Source organism: Pristiophorus japonicus, chromosome 16, assembly GCF_044704955.1.
Source record: "Pristiophorus japonicus isolate sPriJap1 chromosome 16, sPriJap1.hap1, whole genome shotgun sequence".
NCBI classification, from domain to species: Eukaryota; Metazoa; Chordata; class Chondrichthyes; family Pristiophoridae; genus Pristiophorus; species Pristiophorus japonicus.
In genome coordinates this window covers 44950214-44965884 of record NC_091992.1, presented here as the reverse complement: position 1 = coordinate 44965884, position 15671 = coordinate 44950214, and the positions used below count along the sequence as shown (strand labels likewise).

General features: G+C 48.3%; 1 protein-coding gene across 10 annotated transcripts in view; it reads right to left on the bottom strand.

The window, feature by feature from the left end:
- Positions 1 to 1171: 1171 nt before the first annotated feature.
- LOC139226472 (septin-5-like) overlaps positions 1172 to 15671 on the bottom strand; it is a 138295-nt gene continuing 123795 nt past the window's right edge. For 8 of the 10 annotated variants that reach the window (XM_070857273.1, XM_070857271.1, XM_070857269.1 and 5 more), the window contains 2 exons: positions 5201 to 5300; positions 1172 to 1505 (listed from right to left, as the gene is read on the bottom strand). In XM_070857273.1, coding sequence (XP_070713374.1) covers positions 1434 to 1505; positions 5201 to 5300 — 172 coding nt within the window. In that variant the 3' untranslated portion in view covers positions 1172 to 1433. Of the gene's footprint in view, positions 1506 to 5200; positions 5301 to 12212; positions 12274 to 15671 lie in introns of those variants that run through there. The other 2 variants (XR_011587265.1, XR_011587266.1) reach the window with 2 other exon arrangements.

Sequence of the window (15671 nt, the reverse complement as noted above, 5' to 3'; positions counted from 1 at the left end):
AGTACAGTTCCACAGGCACCAGCTGCTCTCTAATACCTCACCCAAATGGGCATTCTTCATTCATCAGTAGGGTGTTAGATTGAGGGTGGGAACAACATAGCGAACGCTGACACAACCCCTGCCCTCACCCCCTCATACACAGCCATCTTTTCCAGCAAGTGTTATAGGAAGCGATGTGAAGGGGAACCCTTGGCTCAATTCTCCATTCCCTCGTCCAAGGATACTAAGGTCCATTGCAGGGCCCCTCACCATTGCCCTGACTGGGATCAGCAAATATAATAGAGACCAGGGATTGAACCCTGGGCCTACTTGGTCTGCATGGCTAGCAATCACACTGGGCAGTGCACACCCCTGCTGAGCCATGGGCCACCCTTGTCTCATGGTTTATAGATCACTTGACTTAAAAAGGAATACAGTATTTTTGAGTCTACAGTTTCTTTGAAGGAGCTGATGCCAACCTATATCAGTTATATTTATTTTATATCAACTTAATGATGGATATTATTGTATAGGGATTTGAAAACCTTTTAAATAAGAATTAGTAAATCACTGTTACTGTGTATTTCAACATTTTCTAGAAACACCAAATATCTGTTCAAGAGAAGCCTTAAGTTGTTCTTGTCCTCACTCAGAATGACCTTGTAATGGTTCCAAATATTAATAGTCTGCTTTCACATTGTTTATTCCTGCTGCCAGCTTGTTTTTCCCCAAATTTCCAGTGTTTTTCTCCATATTCCGGTGTCCTCTGTCATTTCCATTTTTAGACCATTGCGTTTCCACTAGATCAGCCGTTTTCTTTCAGTAAGGTTAAAACCCGGCAAACCCTGAAACAGATGTGAGGATGTGACTCTTGACTTTAGTGGTGCGAAGCTGCCTCGGGACTAAGTTGAAATTTGGAAGCAATGAGTAGAAAGCTTGTGCTGCCAAAATGTTGTGCAAATCTCTGTCAGGTTCTATCCGTGCCATAAACGCTGACCGCAAATGTTCTGGCTGGAGGTGTTTTAGTAGTCTAACTGCGACTGGGAAACCCTAGTAACATAATAGGAGCAAGAGCAACTCTTACACCAGCAGGATAGATCATTGCTACATCAATCTGGGAAAAGAAAGAGATCCAACCTGTTCTCAGCAAAGCAAAATGGGATTCTGAAATCATCTTTAAAATACCTCAAACTTATGGTCAACACCCAACATTTATTACGGTTATGAATTCTAGGTTTGATTCCTATTTTAAGTGCTTTAAATTAGTGGGACTAATAAAATGGATACATTTATTCCCAGTGAAAGGCGAGATGTCGAATTCTGAAGTTAGTGATTTAGACAGTCCAAGCTCCAAGCCCTGAAGCTTTGTGATGAGGAAGGGTGTCCGTGCCCTTGGGCAGGGGTGAAGACTGTAAACTCCTCAAATCCCTGAAGAAAGTGGCGAGCACCACGTGCTACAATCCTTCGGGCTTCTGGCTGTTCATTTGTTGCTGAATCTTCTGCAGCTTTTCTTGCATCCGCCGCAACTAGAATACAAAACAAGCAACAAGGCTATCAGTTATTTCACAAAATAGAAACGGCCTCCTCCCGACCTCCCCCTCTCCCTCCCCCTCCCCAGGAGGGCTGCTGCTGCAGCTGGGTGTGCTACTGGGCACTGGCAACTCTCTGCTATCTTACCCAACTGGCAACGCTGGGCATTACGGCCAAGTCTGACCCTGTCCTGACCCCCAAGTCCACACACATGCATTTTCCAGCAGGGGTCATTAGACAGCAACTAATAGCAGGACCCTTGGCTGATTTACCCCCCCCCCCCCCTTGCTCGTGAGCCCTCGGAACAGTTGTAACATCCCATTACTAAAAAAAAATAAAGATCTTGCATTGATATAGCACCTTTCCTGCCTCGGTTTTGCTGCTTGGAGAAGGCTAGAAGGAAAAAGGCAGATTTAGGTCAATGGAAGGCAGACTGAATAACTTTTCTGCCGATCTGACCACTTCCCCTCTTCCAACTCCTTCACATTGACTGTTATAAGAACATAAGAAATAGGAACAGGAGTAGGCCATACTGCCCCTCGAGCCTGCCCCGCCATTCAATAAGATCATGGCTGATCTGATCATGGACTCAGCTCCACTTCCCTGCCCGCTCCCCATAACCCTTTATCCCCTTATCTTTCAAGAAACTGTCTATTTCTGTCTTAAATTTATTCAATGTCCCAGCTTCCACAGCTCTCTGAGGCAGCGAATTCCACAGACTCACAACCCTCCGAGAAGAAATTTTTCCTCATCTCAGTTTTAAATGGTTGGCCCCTTATTCTAAGATCATGCCCTCTAGTTCTAGTCTCCCCCATCAGTGAAACATCCTCTCTGCATCCACCTTGTCAAGCCCCCTCATAATCTTATATATTTCGATATCATCTCTCATTCTTCTGAATTCCAATGAGTAGAAGCCCAACCTACTCAACCTTTCCTCATAAGTCAATCCCCTCATCCCCAGAATCAACCTAATGAACCTTCTCTGAACTGCCTCCAAAGCAAGTATATCTTTTCATAAATATGGAAACCAAAACTGCACACTGTATTCCAGGTGTGGCCTCACCAATACCCTGTATAACTATAGCAAGTGTTCCCTGCTTTTGTACTCTATCCCCTTTGCAATAAAGGCCAAGATACAATTGGCCTTCCTGATCACTTGCTGTACCTGCATACTATCCTTTTGTGTTTCATGCACAAGTACCCTCAGATCCCGCTGTACTGTGGCACTTTGCAATCTTTCTCCATTTAAATAATAACTTGCTCTTTGATTTTTTTTCTGCCAAAGTGCATGACCTCACACTTTCCAACATTATACTCCATCTGCCAATTTTTTGCCCACTTAGCCTGTCTATGTCCTTTTGGAGATTTTTTGTGTCCTCCTCACACATTGCTTTTCCTCCCATCTTTGTATCGTCAGCAAACTTGGCTACATTACACTCAGTCCCTTCTTCCAAGTCATTAATATAGATTATAAATATAGACTGTTCTTTGTTAGCTAGGCTCATTCAGAGGTAATTCAAAATTGAGTCCGGCACTTTTGTTTAGTGTGGCTCTACAACGCATTTGCAATATTCATATTTAAATATGGCTCAGAAAGGTGGATATGTAAAGAAGTGATTCATCAAATTGATGGGTTTGATTCGAGATTGCCTTGCACACTGTGAGCGGTTAATCCTCAGAACCAAATCTAAATGAGACTGTACACAACATGACTAATCAATCATCGTCAACCCGTTTCATTGATTATTACCAACTCCTCCAGTATGGGCACCTCATGCCCGAGTCTGACCTTGCCAGGGCATTCACCACCAAATCACCACCAACATGACAGATACCTCGAAGCAGGCTCGGGATGACAATATACAATTGTTCCTCAACAACACGGATGATAAGTAACGTCCTGCTATGGATAAGCCCTTAGATGATGATGAAGTTTGTTTCACTGCAGCTAACTCCTCTATGACCTGGACGGCCGTTTTTCACGCCACAAAGAGCGCCTAAAAAAAAACTTATCTATTCTACGGCTCCCTGCAGGTCGTTTGCAGCCGGGCGCAGCGCAGCAGGAGCTGTAGGGGGCGGAGCTAGGTTCCTGTGCTGAAAACAGTGCCGGGACCTCTGCACATGCGCGCTACAGTGGGCGCGCATGTGCAGTAGCTCCAGGCACCCAAAGCTGTGTGGGAGGGGCCCGAAGCACGCAGCCCCTAGCCCTGGCTGAATGGCCTCACTGGGGCTGCGTGAATAAGGCTCCTCCCACGACCAGCTCTTGCTTCCTCCCGACCCGACTCGACTCCCGCTTCCCCCCCGCCCCCCGGACCTGACCCAACCCCCCGGACTGGACCCAACCCGACTCCCGCTTCCCCCCTGCCCCCTCCCCAGACTGGACCAGACCCGACTCCCGCTTCCCCCTCCCCACCCCCCGCCCCGACCCCCCGGACTGCACCCGACCCGACTCCCACTTCCCCCCACCCCCCGACCTGACCTCCCTCCCAACGACCCGAACCGACCTCCCTCCCACCACCCCCCCGACCCGACCCAACGCCACCTACCTGTAAATCTAGTGCTGGGGACGGGCCCTGCCTGAAGTCTGGGCCCGGCCCGTTCAGCCTCCTTCCCCCTTCTCCTTTCGCCCCCCCCCCCATCTCCTTTCGCCCCCCCCCCCCCCCCCCATCTCCTTTCTCCCCCTCCTCCCCGTCCTCTCGCTGTCAGAAACACAGACACTGACAGAGAGAGTGAGAGACACACAGACAGACAGATAGAGACACTGACTGGGGGGGGCATCCCAGCACGCTGTTGGAGGGCTCCCGGTGCTGCAGTCGGTAAGTAGGAAATGTTTTATTTCTTGATTTAAAAAAAAATTTTCTTATTAATTTTTTTTGATTGATTTATTGGTTGATTTATTGATGTTTTTATCATTTATTATTGATAATGGCTCTTTATTTGTAAAACTGAAGTGTTTAATGTTTGTAAACTTCCCTTTAAACCCCCCCCCCCCCATTCCCTACGCCTGATTTGCAACCTACACCTGATTTTCTAAAGTGTAGACAAGGTTTTTTTCGAGCGTACAAAAATCTTCACTTACTCCATTCTAAGTTAGTTTGGAGTAAGTTTTCACTGACGAAACTTTGAAAACAGGCGTAAGTGGCCGGACACGCCCCCCTTTGAAAAAAAAATTCTGTTCCAAAGTGAAACTGTTCTAACTGACTAGAACTGGAGCAAACGAAATGGAGAGAATTCCGATTTCTAAGATATTCCGTTCTACACCAGTTGCTCCTAAAAATCAGGAGCAAATCATGTCGAAACTTGGGGCCCCAATGAGGAGTAGAGAGTAGCACTGGGAGTTTTTCCTGCCTACTTAATTGATCCCAACCCAGGAAAATGAGATGAGATGACAGTGGGGTTGATCCAACACGTGGAAATCCTGCCCCAATTCTGGCGACAATTCCGCCCTTGAGAAAGACCCACACTAAATGTCAGTGTCACAGCAGGAGATGTATGTTCCTCGTGAAGTGTTGGAGTGAGCGAAGTACATGCAGTATAAGGTCAAGCTGCACATTTACCTCACGAATACCAATTTAATCCCGGCATTCTTCAATACACTAAGTAAAATTGTAATTTTCCTCACAGTCCTACAGGTCTCAGAGCAACCAAACACTAAAAAAGTGTTAATTAAATTAGACAGAGCATTTCTTACCTCCTCATCCTTCTCCCGGATTATTTTCTCCGTCTCGGTATCCGTCAATCCTGATACAATGGGAATTGGGAAATCTGTGCCACTCTCCCTCGTTAGTTTGCTAAAAATAGATTATAGGGACATTTGAGTAAACTTCCCACAGGGTGTGTATGTTGTAGGAATGGTCATCCTGTGAAAATCTGCAGTGTACAATAGTGTAAATTAGTGAAACAGTTAGACAGCACCTACATCATCACGGGACTTAGGAGATCCCAGAACAAAGCCATGGAGGCAGATTACAAAAGGCACTTCTATTCCATCCTGGTTAAATCCCCACTTCCCACTACTTGATGTATGTTGAAATAATTCACAATACTTATGCCATTTAATACTGTATTCACCTCAATAATATGCAATCTATTCACCTCAATGATATGCAGCCATAATCATTATTTGCAAAGCAACCTGTGCTCATGCAGAGAAATGCTACCAGGAATATAGCAAGGAAGTGGAATAGCAGGATAATAAAGTTATATTATGTTTACTCTGATGGGAAAGCGAATATACTGCAGGAATATATTCAGAATGAATTTCTACCGGTTAAATCACCCTGTCGACATCTTTGGTCAAATCACCTTGTGCATATACTCACTGCTCCATCTCTAATAGAAAAGCTGATTTATAACTAGAGGCTGCAAGCTGCAAGAGGTGCTCACATCAGAAAATTCGAACACCCCACAATAGACAAAAATGAGTGAAGCCGAGAATTTCACCTGCTGGATAGTGATGAGGTGTTGGAATCGCAGGATGAAACTAACCCAGGCTGTACCTGACCTGGGAGTGCTAATGGGACATTGTAAATGGAGATTTACTCTGTATCTAACCCATGTAATACTTGACCATGCGAGTTTTTGAAGGGACTGTGCAGAGAGTTCTTTACTCTGTAGTTAACCCATGTTATACCTGACATGGAAGTGATTGAAGGGGCAGTGTAAAGGGAGCTTTACTCTATATCTAACCCATGCTATACCCGAAATTGGTTTTGCTGACACTGGGTGCCTCAAACAGCATAGTGCACTGAGCACTAATATACATCATTTGATGAAACCCCAAAATGGAAATAAATTTTTGAACTGAACAGTCACTCAGGGACTGTACCTTGTCTCATTGCTAAGCCATAGCAGCAGATTGAACCCAACAGCATCTATATTAATACAAAAGCAAAATACTGCGGATTCTGGAATCTGAAATAAAAACAGAAAATGCTGGAAATCTCAGCGGGTCAGGCAGCATCTGTGGAGAGAAACAGAGTTAACGTTTCGGGTCTGTGACCCTTTGTCAGAACTGGAAAAGTTTGCGATGTAACAGATTCTTAAGGAAGTGCAGGGGCAGTGAAAGGGGGAGGGGAGGAAAGAACAAAAGGGAAGGTCTGTGGAGGCAGGCAGGAGAGATTAGAGAGACAAAAGGGATGATGGGCAAAAATGAGATGGTAATGGTACGTTAGGAAACACAAGCATCGATATTAAGATCTTACAGCTGTGTGCACTTCCTGTCAACATTTTCCCATCATAAATTCCTCTGTCCACATTTATAATGGAAACCATCCATTTAGAACCTCAGCCATGCCCTCTGCCTCCACAAGATTTCTTTTTTGTCCTTAATCGGCCCCACCACTTTTTTGACTATCCTTTTACTCTTTATATGTTTATAACAAACTTTAGTGTTCCCTTTTATGTTGCCCACTAATCTTTTCTCATCCATTCTCTTTACTCCTCTTATTTCTCTTTCAGTTCGCCTCTGCATTCTCCTGTATTATGAACTTGAAATTTATCGTAAGCCTCCTTTTTCTGTTTCTTTAGTCATCCAGGGAGACCTAGCCTTGGATGCCCTTCCTTTCTCCCTCATAGGAACATCTAGTCTGTACCCGAACCATCTCCTCGTTGAAGGCCTCCCATCATTCATTTACCATTTAACCTACCAATCTGTGTTTCCAATCCATCGGGGCCAGATCCCTTTTCAACTCACTGAAGTTAGTCCTCCTCCAGTTGGGTATTTTCACCTTTGATTGTTCCTTTTCCCACAGTTACTCGAAACCTGATCATATTATGATCACTGTTCCCAAAATGCTCCCCCACTGTAACATGCTGCACTTGCCCCACTTCATTCCCCAGAACTAGATCCAGCTCTGCTTATTTTCTCGTTATAAGTTATAATGGAAATAGGAATAAGGATTTTAAAATGGGAACTGAATTATGCTGCATGCCCTGGCCCAATGATCCCCTACGCTCTAACTTGAGTTCACCTGAAGATGACCCTTGTTTTGACTCCCTGGACTTTGTACGATCGTGTAAAATAGGTGATAATGACTCAGCAGTCTATTTTACATCTCTTTCTATTTTGAATTCCATCAAAAACAATGGAAATAAAAGCAGGAGAGGTGTAAAAGGGGCTGCCGATTTGCTATCAGCCGTTCTACACGATCGCACAGTCAAAGTCTACGCCATTGTGTGCAATATCACCGGAAATCGACTAGGATAGAAATTACACTCTGGCAATGTTGTAGTCTGAATGTTTAACTTGCTCATATCAAATCCCTCTCTGCTATTTTACCCTGTTGATACAAACATGTTGAACTCATAATAACATCACAGACAGTCATTTCTACCCTTACATATCAACTCTTTAAAGACAGAGGAAAATGGTATGAAAGCCCATATATTTATTCACATTTTACCATTCAGTAAAGGTATCCAGAATGTATTGAATCCGATAAAGCACATCTCTCAGTGAAGTGTTCTAAGTGACTGAACTTTTGACACCGAGCCACATCAGGAGAAATTAGGGCAGGTGATCAAAAGCTTGGTCAAAGAGGTAGGTTTTAAGGAGCATCTTAAAAGGAGGAAAGGGAGGTAGAGAGGCAGATAGGTTGCGGCAGGGAATTCACGAGCTTAGGGCCTAGGCAACAGAAAGCACGGCCACCAATGGTTGAGCGATTATAATCAGGGATTCTCAAGAGGGCAGAATTAGAGGAATGCAGCTATCTCGATGGGTTGTGGGGCTGGAGGAGATTACAGAGATAGGGAAGGGCGAGGCCATGGAGCAATTTAAAAACAAGGATGAGAATTGTGAAATCGAGTCGTTGCTTAACTGGGAGACAATGTAGGTCAGCGAGCACAGGGGTGATGGGTAAGCGGGACTTGATGCGAGATAGGACGTAGGGTAGAATGTGGGAGGCCAGCCAGGAGTGTATTGGAATAGTTAAGTCTAGAGGTACCAAAGACACGGATGAGGGTTTCAGCAGCGGATGAGCTGAGGCAGGGGTGGAGACGGGCGATGTTACAAAGATGGAAATAGACGGTCTTAGTTATGCTGCGGATATGTGGTCGGAAGCTTATTTCAAGGTCAAATATGACACCAAGGCTGCGAACAGTCTGGTTCAGCCTCAGACAGAAGTTGGGGAGAGGGATGGAGTCATTGGCTAGGGAACCGAGTTTGTGGTGGGGAACGAAAACAATGGCTTCGGTCTTCCCAATATTCAATTGGAGAAAATTTCTGCTCATCGGACAAACAGTCTGACAATCTAGAGACCATGGAGGGGTCAAGAAAAGTGGTGAGGTAGAACTAGGTGTCATCAGCGTATATGTGGAAAGTGACGCTGTGTTTTCGGATGATGTCGCCAAGGGGCAACATGTAGATGCGAAATAGGAGGGGGCCAAGGATAGATCCTTGGGGGACACCGGAGGTAACAATGTGGGAGCAGGAAGAGAAACCGTTTCAGGTGATTCTCTGGCTAGGATTGGATAGATAACAATGGAACCAGACAGGTGCACTCCCACCCAGCTGAACGACGGTGGAGAGGCATTGGAGGAGGATAAACTGGTAAACCATGTCAAAGGCTGCAGAAAGTCAAGAACGACGAGGAGGGATAGTTTGCCTTTGTCACAGTCACGAAAGATGTCATTTGTGACTTTGATGAGAGCCGTTTCGGTACAGTGGCAGGGGTGGAATCCTGATTATAAGGGATTCAAACATGGAGTTGCGGAAAAGATGGGCGCGGATTTGGAGAGAGGTGCGGGGAGGGTCGGTGATGGCTGCCCCACTGCCTGCGTCCACAGGGTCAGCGCTGGGGGGATGAGTTGGACAAGGAAGAGATTGGCAAGATTAGCCCCCAGTGGGCACGCTGGGCGGGAAACGTGGGCGAGAGAGTAGGATGGGACAGTTGGGGTTGTAAGGAGGCAGCGATGATTGCCTCGATGGGACCTTTGTAGGAAGCCAAGAGAGGCACAGAGGGAAGCTGTAGGCTTATCTAGGAGGGAGTAAAGCCTGGGATGGCGGCAGGAGAGTAGGAAGGTCGAAGAGTAACGAAGCAGGAAAGAAAGGTGCAGAAATCAGTGTGAGAAAAATAAATGGAGCTGAAAAGGATCGAAAACAAAAAGTCAAAACATGAGGACAAGTGAGCGAGCTGAGAGTTGATAAATTGTTGAAATAAAAGATTCTGGTACAGGCAGAATGAAGGAGAGGAGAGACCAGAAATAGAGGAGTAATACGAAAAAAAGTGTGTGCGCATAAGGGGCAAGTTTGGTACAGTAAACCCAGACTGAAGAATGTGATCACTGGAGAGCCCAGACTGAGGGCGACCCCCCCCGTCCCCCGAGAGCCAGGACTGAGGGTGACCCCCCCCTCCCCTGAGAGCCCAGACTGAGGGCGACCCCCAACCTCCCCTCCCCCGAGAGCCCAGACTGAGGGTGAACCCCCCCTCCCCTCCCCCGAGAGCCAGGACTGAGGGTGAATCCCCCCCCCTCCAGAGAACCCAGACTGAGGGTGACCCCCCCATCCCCTCCCCCGAGAGCCCAGACTGAGGGTGAACCCCCCCTCCCCTCCCCCGAGAGCCAGGACTGAGGGTGAACCCCCCCTCCCCCGAGAGCCAGGACTGAGGGTGAACCCCCCCCTCCCCTCCCCCGAGAGCCAGGACTGAGGGTGAACCCCCCCCTCCCCCGAGAGCCCAGACTGAGGGTAACCCCCCCCTCCCCTCCCCCGAGAGCCAGGACTGAGGGTGAACCCCCCCTCCCCCGAGAGCCAGGACTGAGGGTGAACCCCCCCCTCCCCCGAGAGCCCAGACTGAGGGTAACCCCCCCCTCCCCTCCCCCGAGAGCCAGGACTGAGGGTGAACCCCCCCCTCCCCCGAGAGCCCAGACTGAGGGTGACCCCCCCCCTCCCCTCCCTCGAGAGCCCAGACAGAGGGTAACCCCCCCTCCAGAGAGCCCAGACCGAGGGCGACCCCCCCTCCCCTCCCTCGAGAGCCCAGACAGAGGGTGACCCCCCCTCCCGAGAGCCCAGACCGAGGGTGAACCCCCCTCCCCCGAGAGCCCAGACCGAGGGTGACCCCCCCTCCCCTCCCCCGAGAGCCCAGACAGAGGGTGACCCCCCCCTCCCCCGAGAGCCCAGACAGAGGGTGACCCCCCCCCTCCCCCGAGAGCCCAGACTGAGGGTAACCCCCCCCTCCCCTCCCCCGAGAGCCAGGACTGAGGGTGAACCCCCCCCTCCCCCGAGAGCCCAGACTGAGGGTGACCCCCCCCCTCCCCTCCCTCGAGAGCCCAGACAGAGGGTGACCCCCCCTCCAGAGAGCCCAGACCGAGGGCGACCCCCCCTCCCCTCCCTCGAGAGCCCAGACAGAGGGTGACCCCCCCTCCCGAGAGCCCAGACCGAGGGTGAACCCCCCTCCCCCGAGAGCCCAGACCGAGGGTGACCCCCCCTCCGAGAGCCTGGACAGAGGGTGACCCCTCCCCTCCCTGGCATTAGAACATTGACTGCAATTCAAAAAGTACTTCATTGGCTGGAAAGTGTAGTCAATGTTGTAATGCAGGGCAATGCTGCAGCCAATTTGCACACAGCAAGTTTCCATAAACAGCAATGTGATAATGACCACATAATCCGTTTCAGTGATGTTGGTTGACGGATAAATAGTGGCCAGACTCCGGGGTGAACTCCCCTGCTCTTTGAAATAGTGCCACGGGATCTTTTACGTCCACCTGAGAGGGCAGACATTTAACATCTCATCCGAAAATATGACACTTCCGACAGTGCAGCACTGCCTCAGTGCGTTGGAGCAGCAGCCTAGATTGTGTGTCCAAGTCTCTGGAGTGGGACTTGAAACCACAAGCTTCTGATTCAGAGGCGAGAGTGCTACCCACTGAGTCATGGCCAGCAACATTAAGGCTGAGGAGTGAACAAATTTAAAATGTTAAAAGAATTCAATACAGTAGATATAGAGAGCCATTTCCTATGGGAGGGAATCCAGAACAAGGGGCACAATCTTCGAGCTAGGCCATCCAGGAGTGAAATCAGGAAGCACTTTGTCAGACAAAGAGTAAAGGAAATGTTGAACTCTCTCCCCAAAAGGCTGTGGATGCTGGGTCAATTGAAATTGCCAAAACGGAGATAGATAGATTTTTTTCAGGTAAGGGCACCAAGAGATACGGATCATATGGATCAACGGTGGGTAAATGGAGTTGAGGTCCAGATCAACCGTAGTCCAATTAAATGGTGGAACAGGCTTGAGGGGCTGAATGGCCGACTCCAGTTCCTATGGAAGGGCCATCTCGGTTAAAGTTAGATGTGCTAACAAGGATGTTCTCTGCCTTTTCTGCTTTTTGTGTTTTATTTCAAGTCATCTACAGGATCAAATCTTTCAGGTCCAGTTCGCCCGCAAAATATCTTGATAAGATGAGAAAATGGAAGTGTTACTTTTTCCATCCTACCACAAGGGATTGGTCATGATCTTGCTTAAGGTGGTGAGATTCTTTTTCAGGGCCTGTATTGGCACTAAATAAAGTGGCTTCAATCTGAGGCAGTAATACCATTACCGAATGCTACTTTTCCATGTGATAAAATGGGTGCTAATGTTTGATCCAGATCTACTTAGTATTACTCGAGGAAATATTTATAAATAACCAAGGGACTACAAAACTTTCTTTCCAGCTTTAATTGGTCTTGTTTATTGGTGGTTTTACGACAGACAGGCTGAGAAGACTACAGGATCTTGAGTAAAACAGGCCTGAAAATGACGATTTGAAGGGGACTCGACCTAGCTCAACCTGCAACAGAACCAAAAACATTTTTAATTTAAATTCTTAATATGGATTTCAACATGATTCAGTTCACTCGGTCCCGAGTCATTCCACACAGTAAAACTCGGAAACAGGCTGGCCTCGGTATAACTGGGACATGGGCTGATCCTAAGTCGCTCTTTTTTTCGGGCCGGTGGGTGGAGAATTCATTCAGGTATAGGAACAGGAGTAGGCTATTCGGCCCCTCCGCCCTCGGTCATTCAATGAGATCATGGCTGATCTGTACCTCAACTCCATGAAGTCGCCTTTGCTCCGTGATACCCTTACCTAACAAAAATATATCCATCTCGGACTTAAATTTCAACTGACCCAGCATCCATTCTTTTGAGGGAGAGACTGTTGTGTATCTGCAAAGCATGTACTCCCATGTTCCGCCAACAAGGAGCGCATCCCCTGAAGTCCCAAGGGATCCCAGAATCCCTTGGGAGCACTGTATACAAGGCGGTCCCTAAGGCCTGTTCGGCACTCTGGAATGTCTTAATAAAGACTGAGATCACTGTTACTTTAACCTCCCTGTGTGCAGCCTCATCTGTGTTAGGAACACAATAACTGGCGACGAGTATACAAATCCAATGCAAAGATGCAGCAAACTATGGGCATCCTGGAGAAGTTCTGGGCGGGTGAGGACTGGGAACCCTATGTTGAACGGCTAGACCAGTACTTTGCAGCCAACAAGCTGGACGGAGAAGGAAGCGCTGCAAAAAAGAGAGTGGTCCTCCTCACGGTCTGCGGGGCACCGACCTACAGCCTCATGAAGAATCTTCTGGTTCCGGTGAAACCCACAACTAAGTCGTATGAGGAGCTGTGTACACTGGATCGGGAGCATCTTAACCCGAGGGAGAGCGTGCTGATGGTGAGGTATCGGTTCTACACATGCCAGCGATCTGAAGGTCAGGAAGTGGCGAGCTACGTCGCCGAGCTAAGGCGACTTGCAGGACAATGTGAGTTTGATGGCTACCTGGAGCAAATGCTCAGAGACTTTTTTTGTACTGGGCATTGGCCACAAGACCATCCTACGAAAACTTCTGACTGTAGAGACACCAACCCTCAGTAAGGCCATTGCGATAGCACAGGCGTTTATGTCCACCAGTGATAACACCAAACAAATCTCTCAGCAAACAAGTGCGAGCAATGTTCATAAATTAACTGGAACTGTGTTTGCGAGCAGAAATGTACAGGGCAGAACCCACGAGTCTGCAACTCCAGCAGGCCTCAGGTGACCCATATGACTCAGAGTCCGCAACAAAGGATGAATGCAAGGCAATTCACACATGGTTGGCGTTGTGGAGGCTTCCATTCAGCCTATTCATGCCGCTTCAAAGGGTATGTTTGCAAGAGCTGTGGAACAATGGGGCACTTCCAACGAGCTTCCAGACGAGCTGCAAGCTCTGCAAAACCTGCTAACTACCACGTAGCAGAGGAAGGTCGGTCCATGGTGGAACAAAGCAATTTCGACCCTCAGAGAGAGGAGGCAGATGCTGAAGTACACAGCGTGCATTTTCAACAAAATGTCCACCTATAATGCTAAATGTAAAATTCAATGGCTTACCCGTAGCCATGGAACTGAACACTGGCGCAAGCCAATCCATCATGAGTAAAAAGATATTTGAGAGACAAGGCACTCAGACCAGCCCTGAGCCCCATCCACACGAAACTGAGAACGTACACCAAAGAGCTCATCACTGTCCTGGGCAGCATCATGGTCAAGGTCACCTATGAGGGCACGGCGCATAAACTGCCAGTCTGCATTGTCTGGGGTGATGGCCCCACACTGCTTGGAAGGAGCTGGCTGGGCAAAATCCGCTGGAACTGGGATGACATCCGAGCGCTATCACATGTCGATGAGGCCTCATGTACCCAGGTTCTTAACAAATTTCCTTCCCTTTTTGAGCCAGGCATGGGCAAAGGTGCGGATCCACTTGGTCCCAGAGGCATGACCCATTCAGCACAAGGCACGAGCGGTACCTCACATGATGAGGGAGAGAGTGGAAATCGAGCTGGACAGGCTGCAACGCGAGGGCATCATCTCTCTAGTGGAATTCAGCAAGTGGGCCAGCCCGATTGTTCCAGTACTCAAAAGTGATGGCACGGTCAGGATTTGCGGCGATTATAAAGTAACTATTAGTCATTTCTCGCTACAGGACCAATACCCGCTACCTAAGGCAGACGACCTATTTGTGACGCTGGCAGGAGGCAAGGCGTTCACCAAGCTCGATCTAACTTCGACCTACATGACGCAGGAGCTGAAGGAGTCTTCGAAGGGCCTCACCTGCATCAACACGCACAAGGAACTGTTCATCTACAACAGATGCTTGTTTGGAATTCGGTCGGCTGCAGCGATCTTCCAAAGAAACATGGAGAGCCTACTCAAGTTGGTACCACGCACGGTGGTTTTTCAGGACGACATATTGGTCACGGGTCGGGACATCGTCGAGCACCTACAAAACCTGGAGGAGGTCCTCCAGCGACTGGATCGCGTAGGCCTGCGGCTGAAGAGGTCGAAATGCGTCTTCATGGCAACAGAAGTGGAGTTTTTGGGGAGAAAGATCGCGACGGACGGCATTCGGCCCACAGACGCCAAGACAGAAATGCGCTCAGGCCACAGAACATCACGGAGCTGCGGTCGTTCCTGGGAATCCTCAACTATTTTGGTAATTTCCTACTGAGGTTAAGCACCCTTTTAGAGCCACTACCTGTGTTATTGCGTAAAGGTGAGAACTGGGTATGGGAAAAAAACAAAGTAATTGCTTTTGAGATAGCCATAAACATTTTATGCTCCAACAAGCTGCTTGTATTGTTTAACCTGTGTAAAAGAATAGTGATAGCATGTGATGTGTCGTCGTATGGAGTCGGGTGTGTATTACAACAAGCTAACATTGCGGGGAAGTTGCAACCTGTCGCCTATGCTTCCAGGAGCTTGTCTAAGGCCGAGAGGACCTACAGCATGATTGAGAAAGAGGCATTAGCTTGTGTGTTCGGGATAAAGAAAATGCATCAGTACCTGTTTGGCCTCAAATTTGAGCTGGAAACCGATCACAAGCCCCTCATATCCCTGTTCGCTGAAAACAAGGCGATAAATACTAATGCTTCAGCCCGCATACAAAGGTAGGCGCCTACGCTTTCAGCGTATAACTATGCCATCTGTCACAGGCTAGCACCGAGAACTGTGCGGATGCTCTAAGTCGACTACCATTGCCCACCACGGGGATGGAAATGGCGCAGCCTGCAGACTTGTTGATGGTCATGGAAGCGTTTGAAAATGATAAATCACCTGTCACGGCCCGCCAGATTAGGACTTGGACCAGCCAAGATCCTCTGCTGTCCCTAGTCAAAAACTGTGTACTGCATGGGAGCTGGGCCAGCAT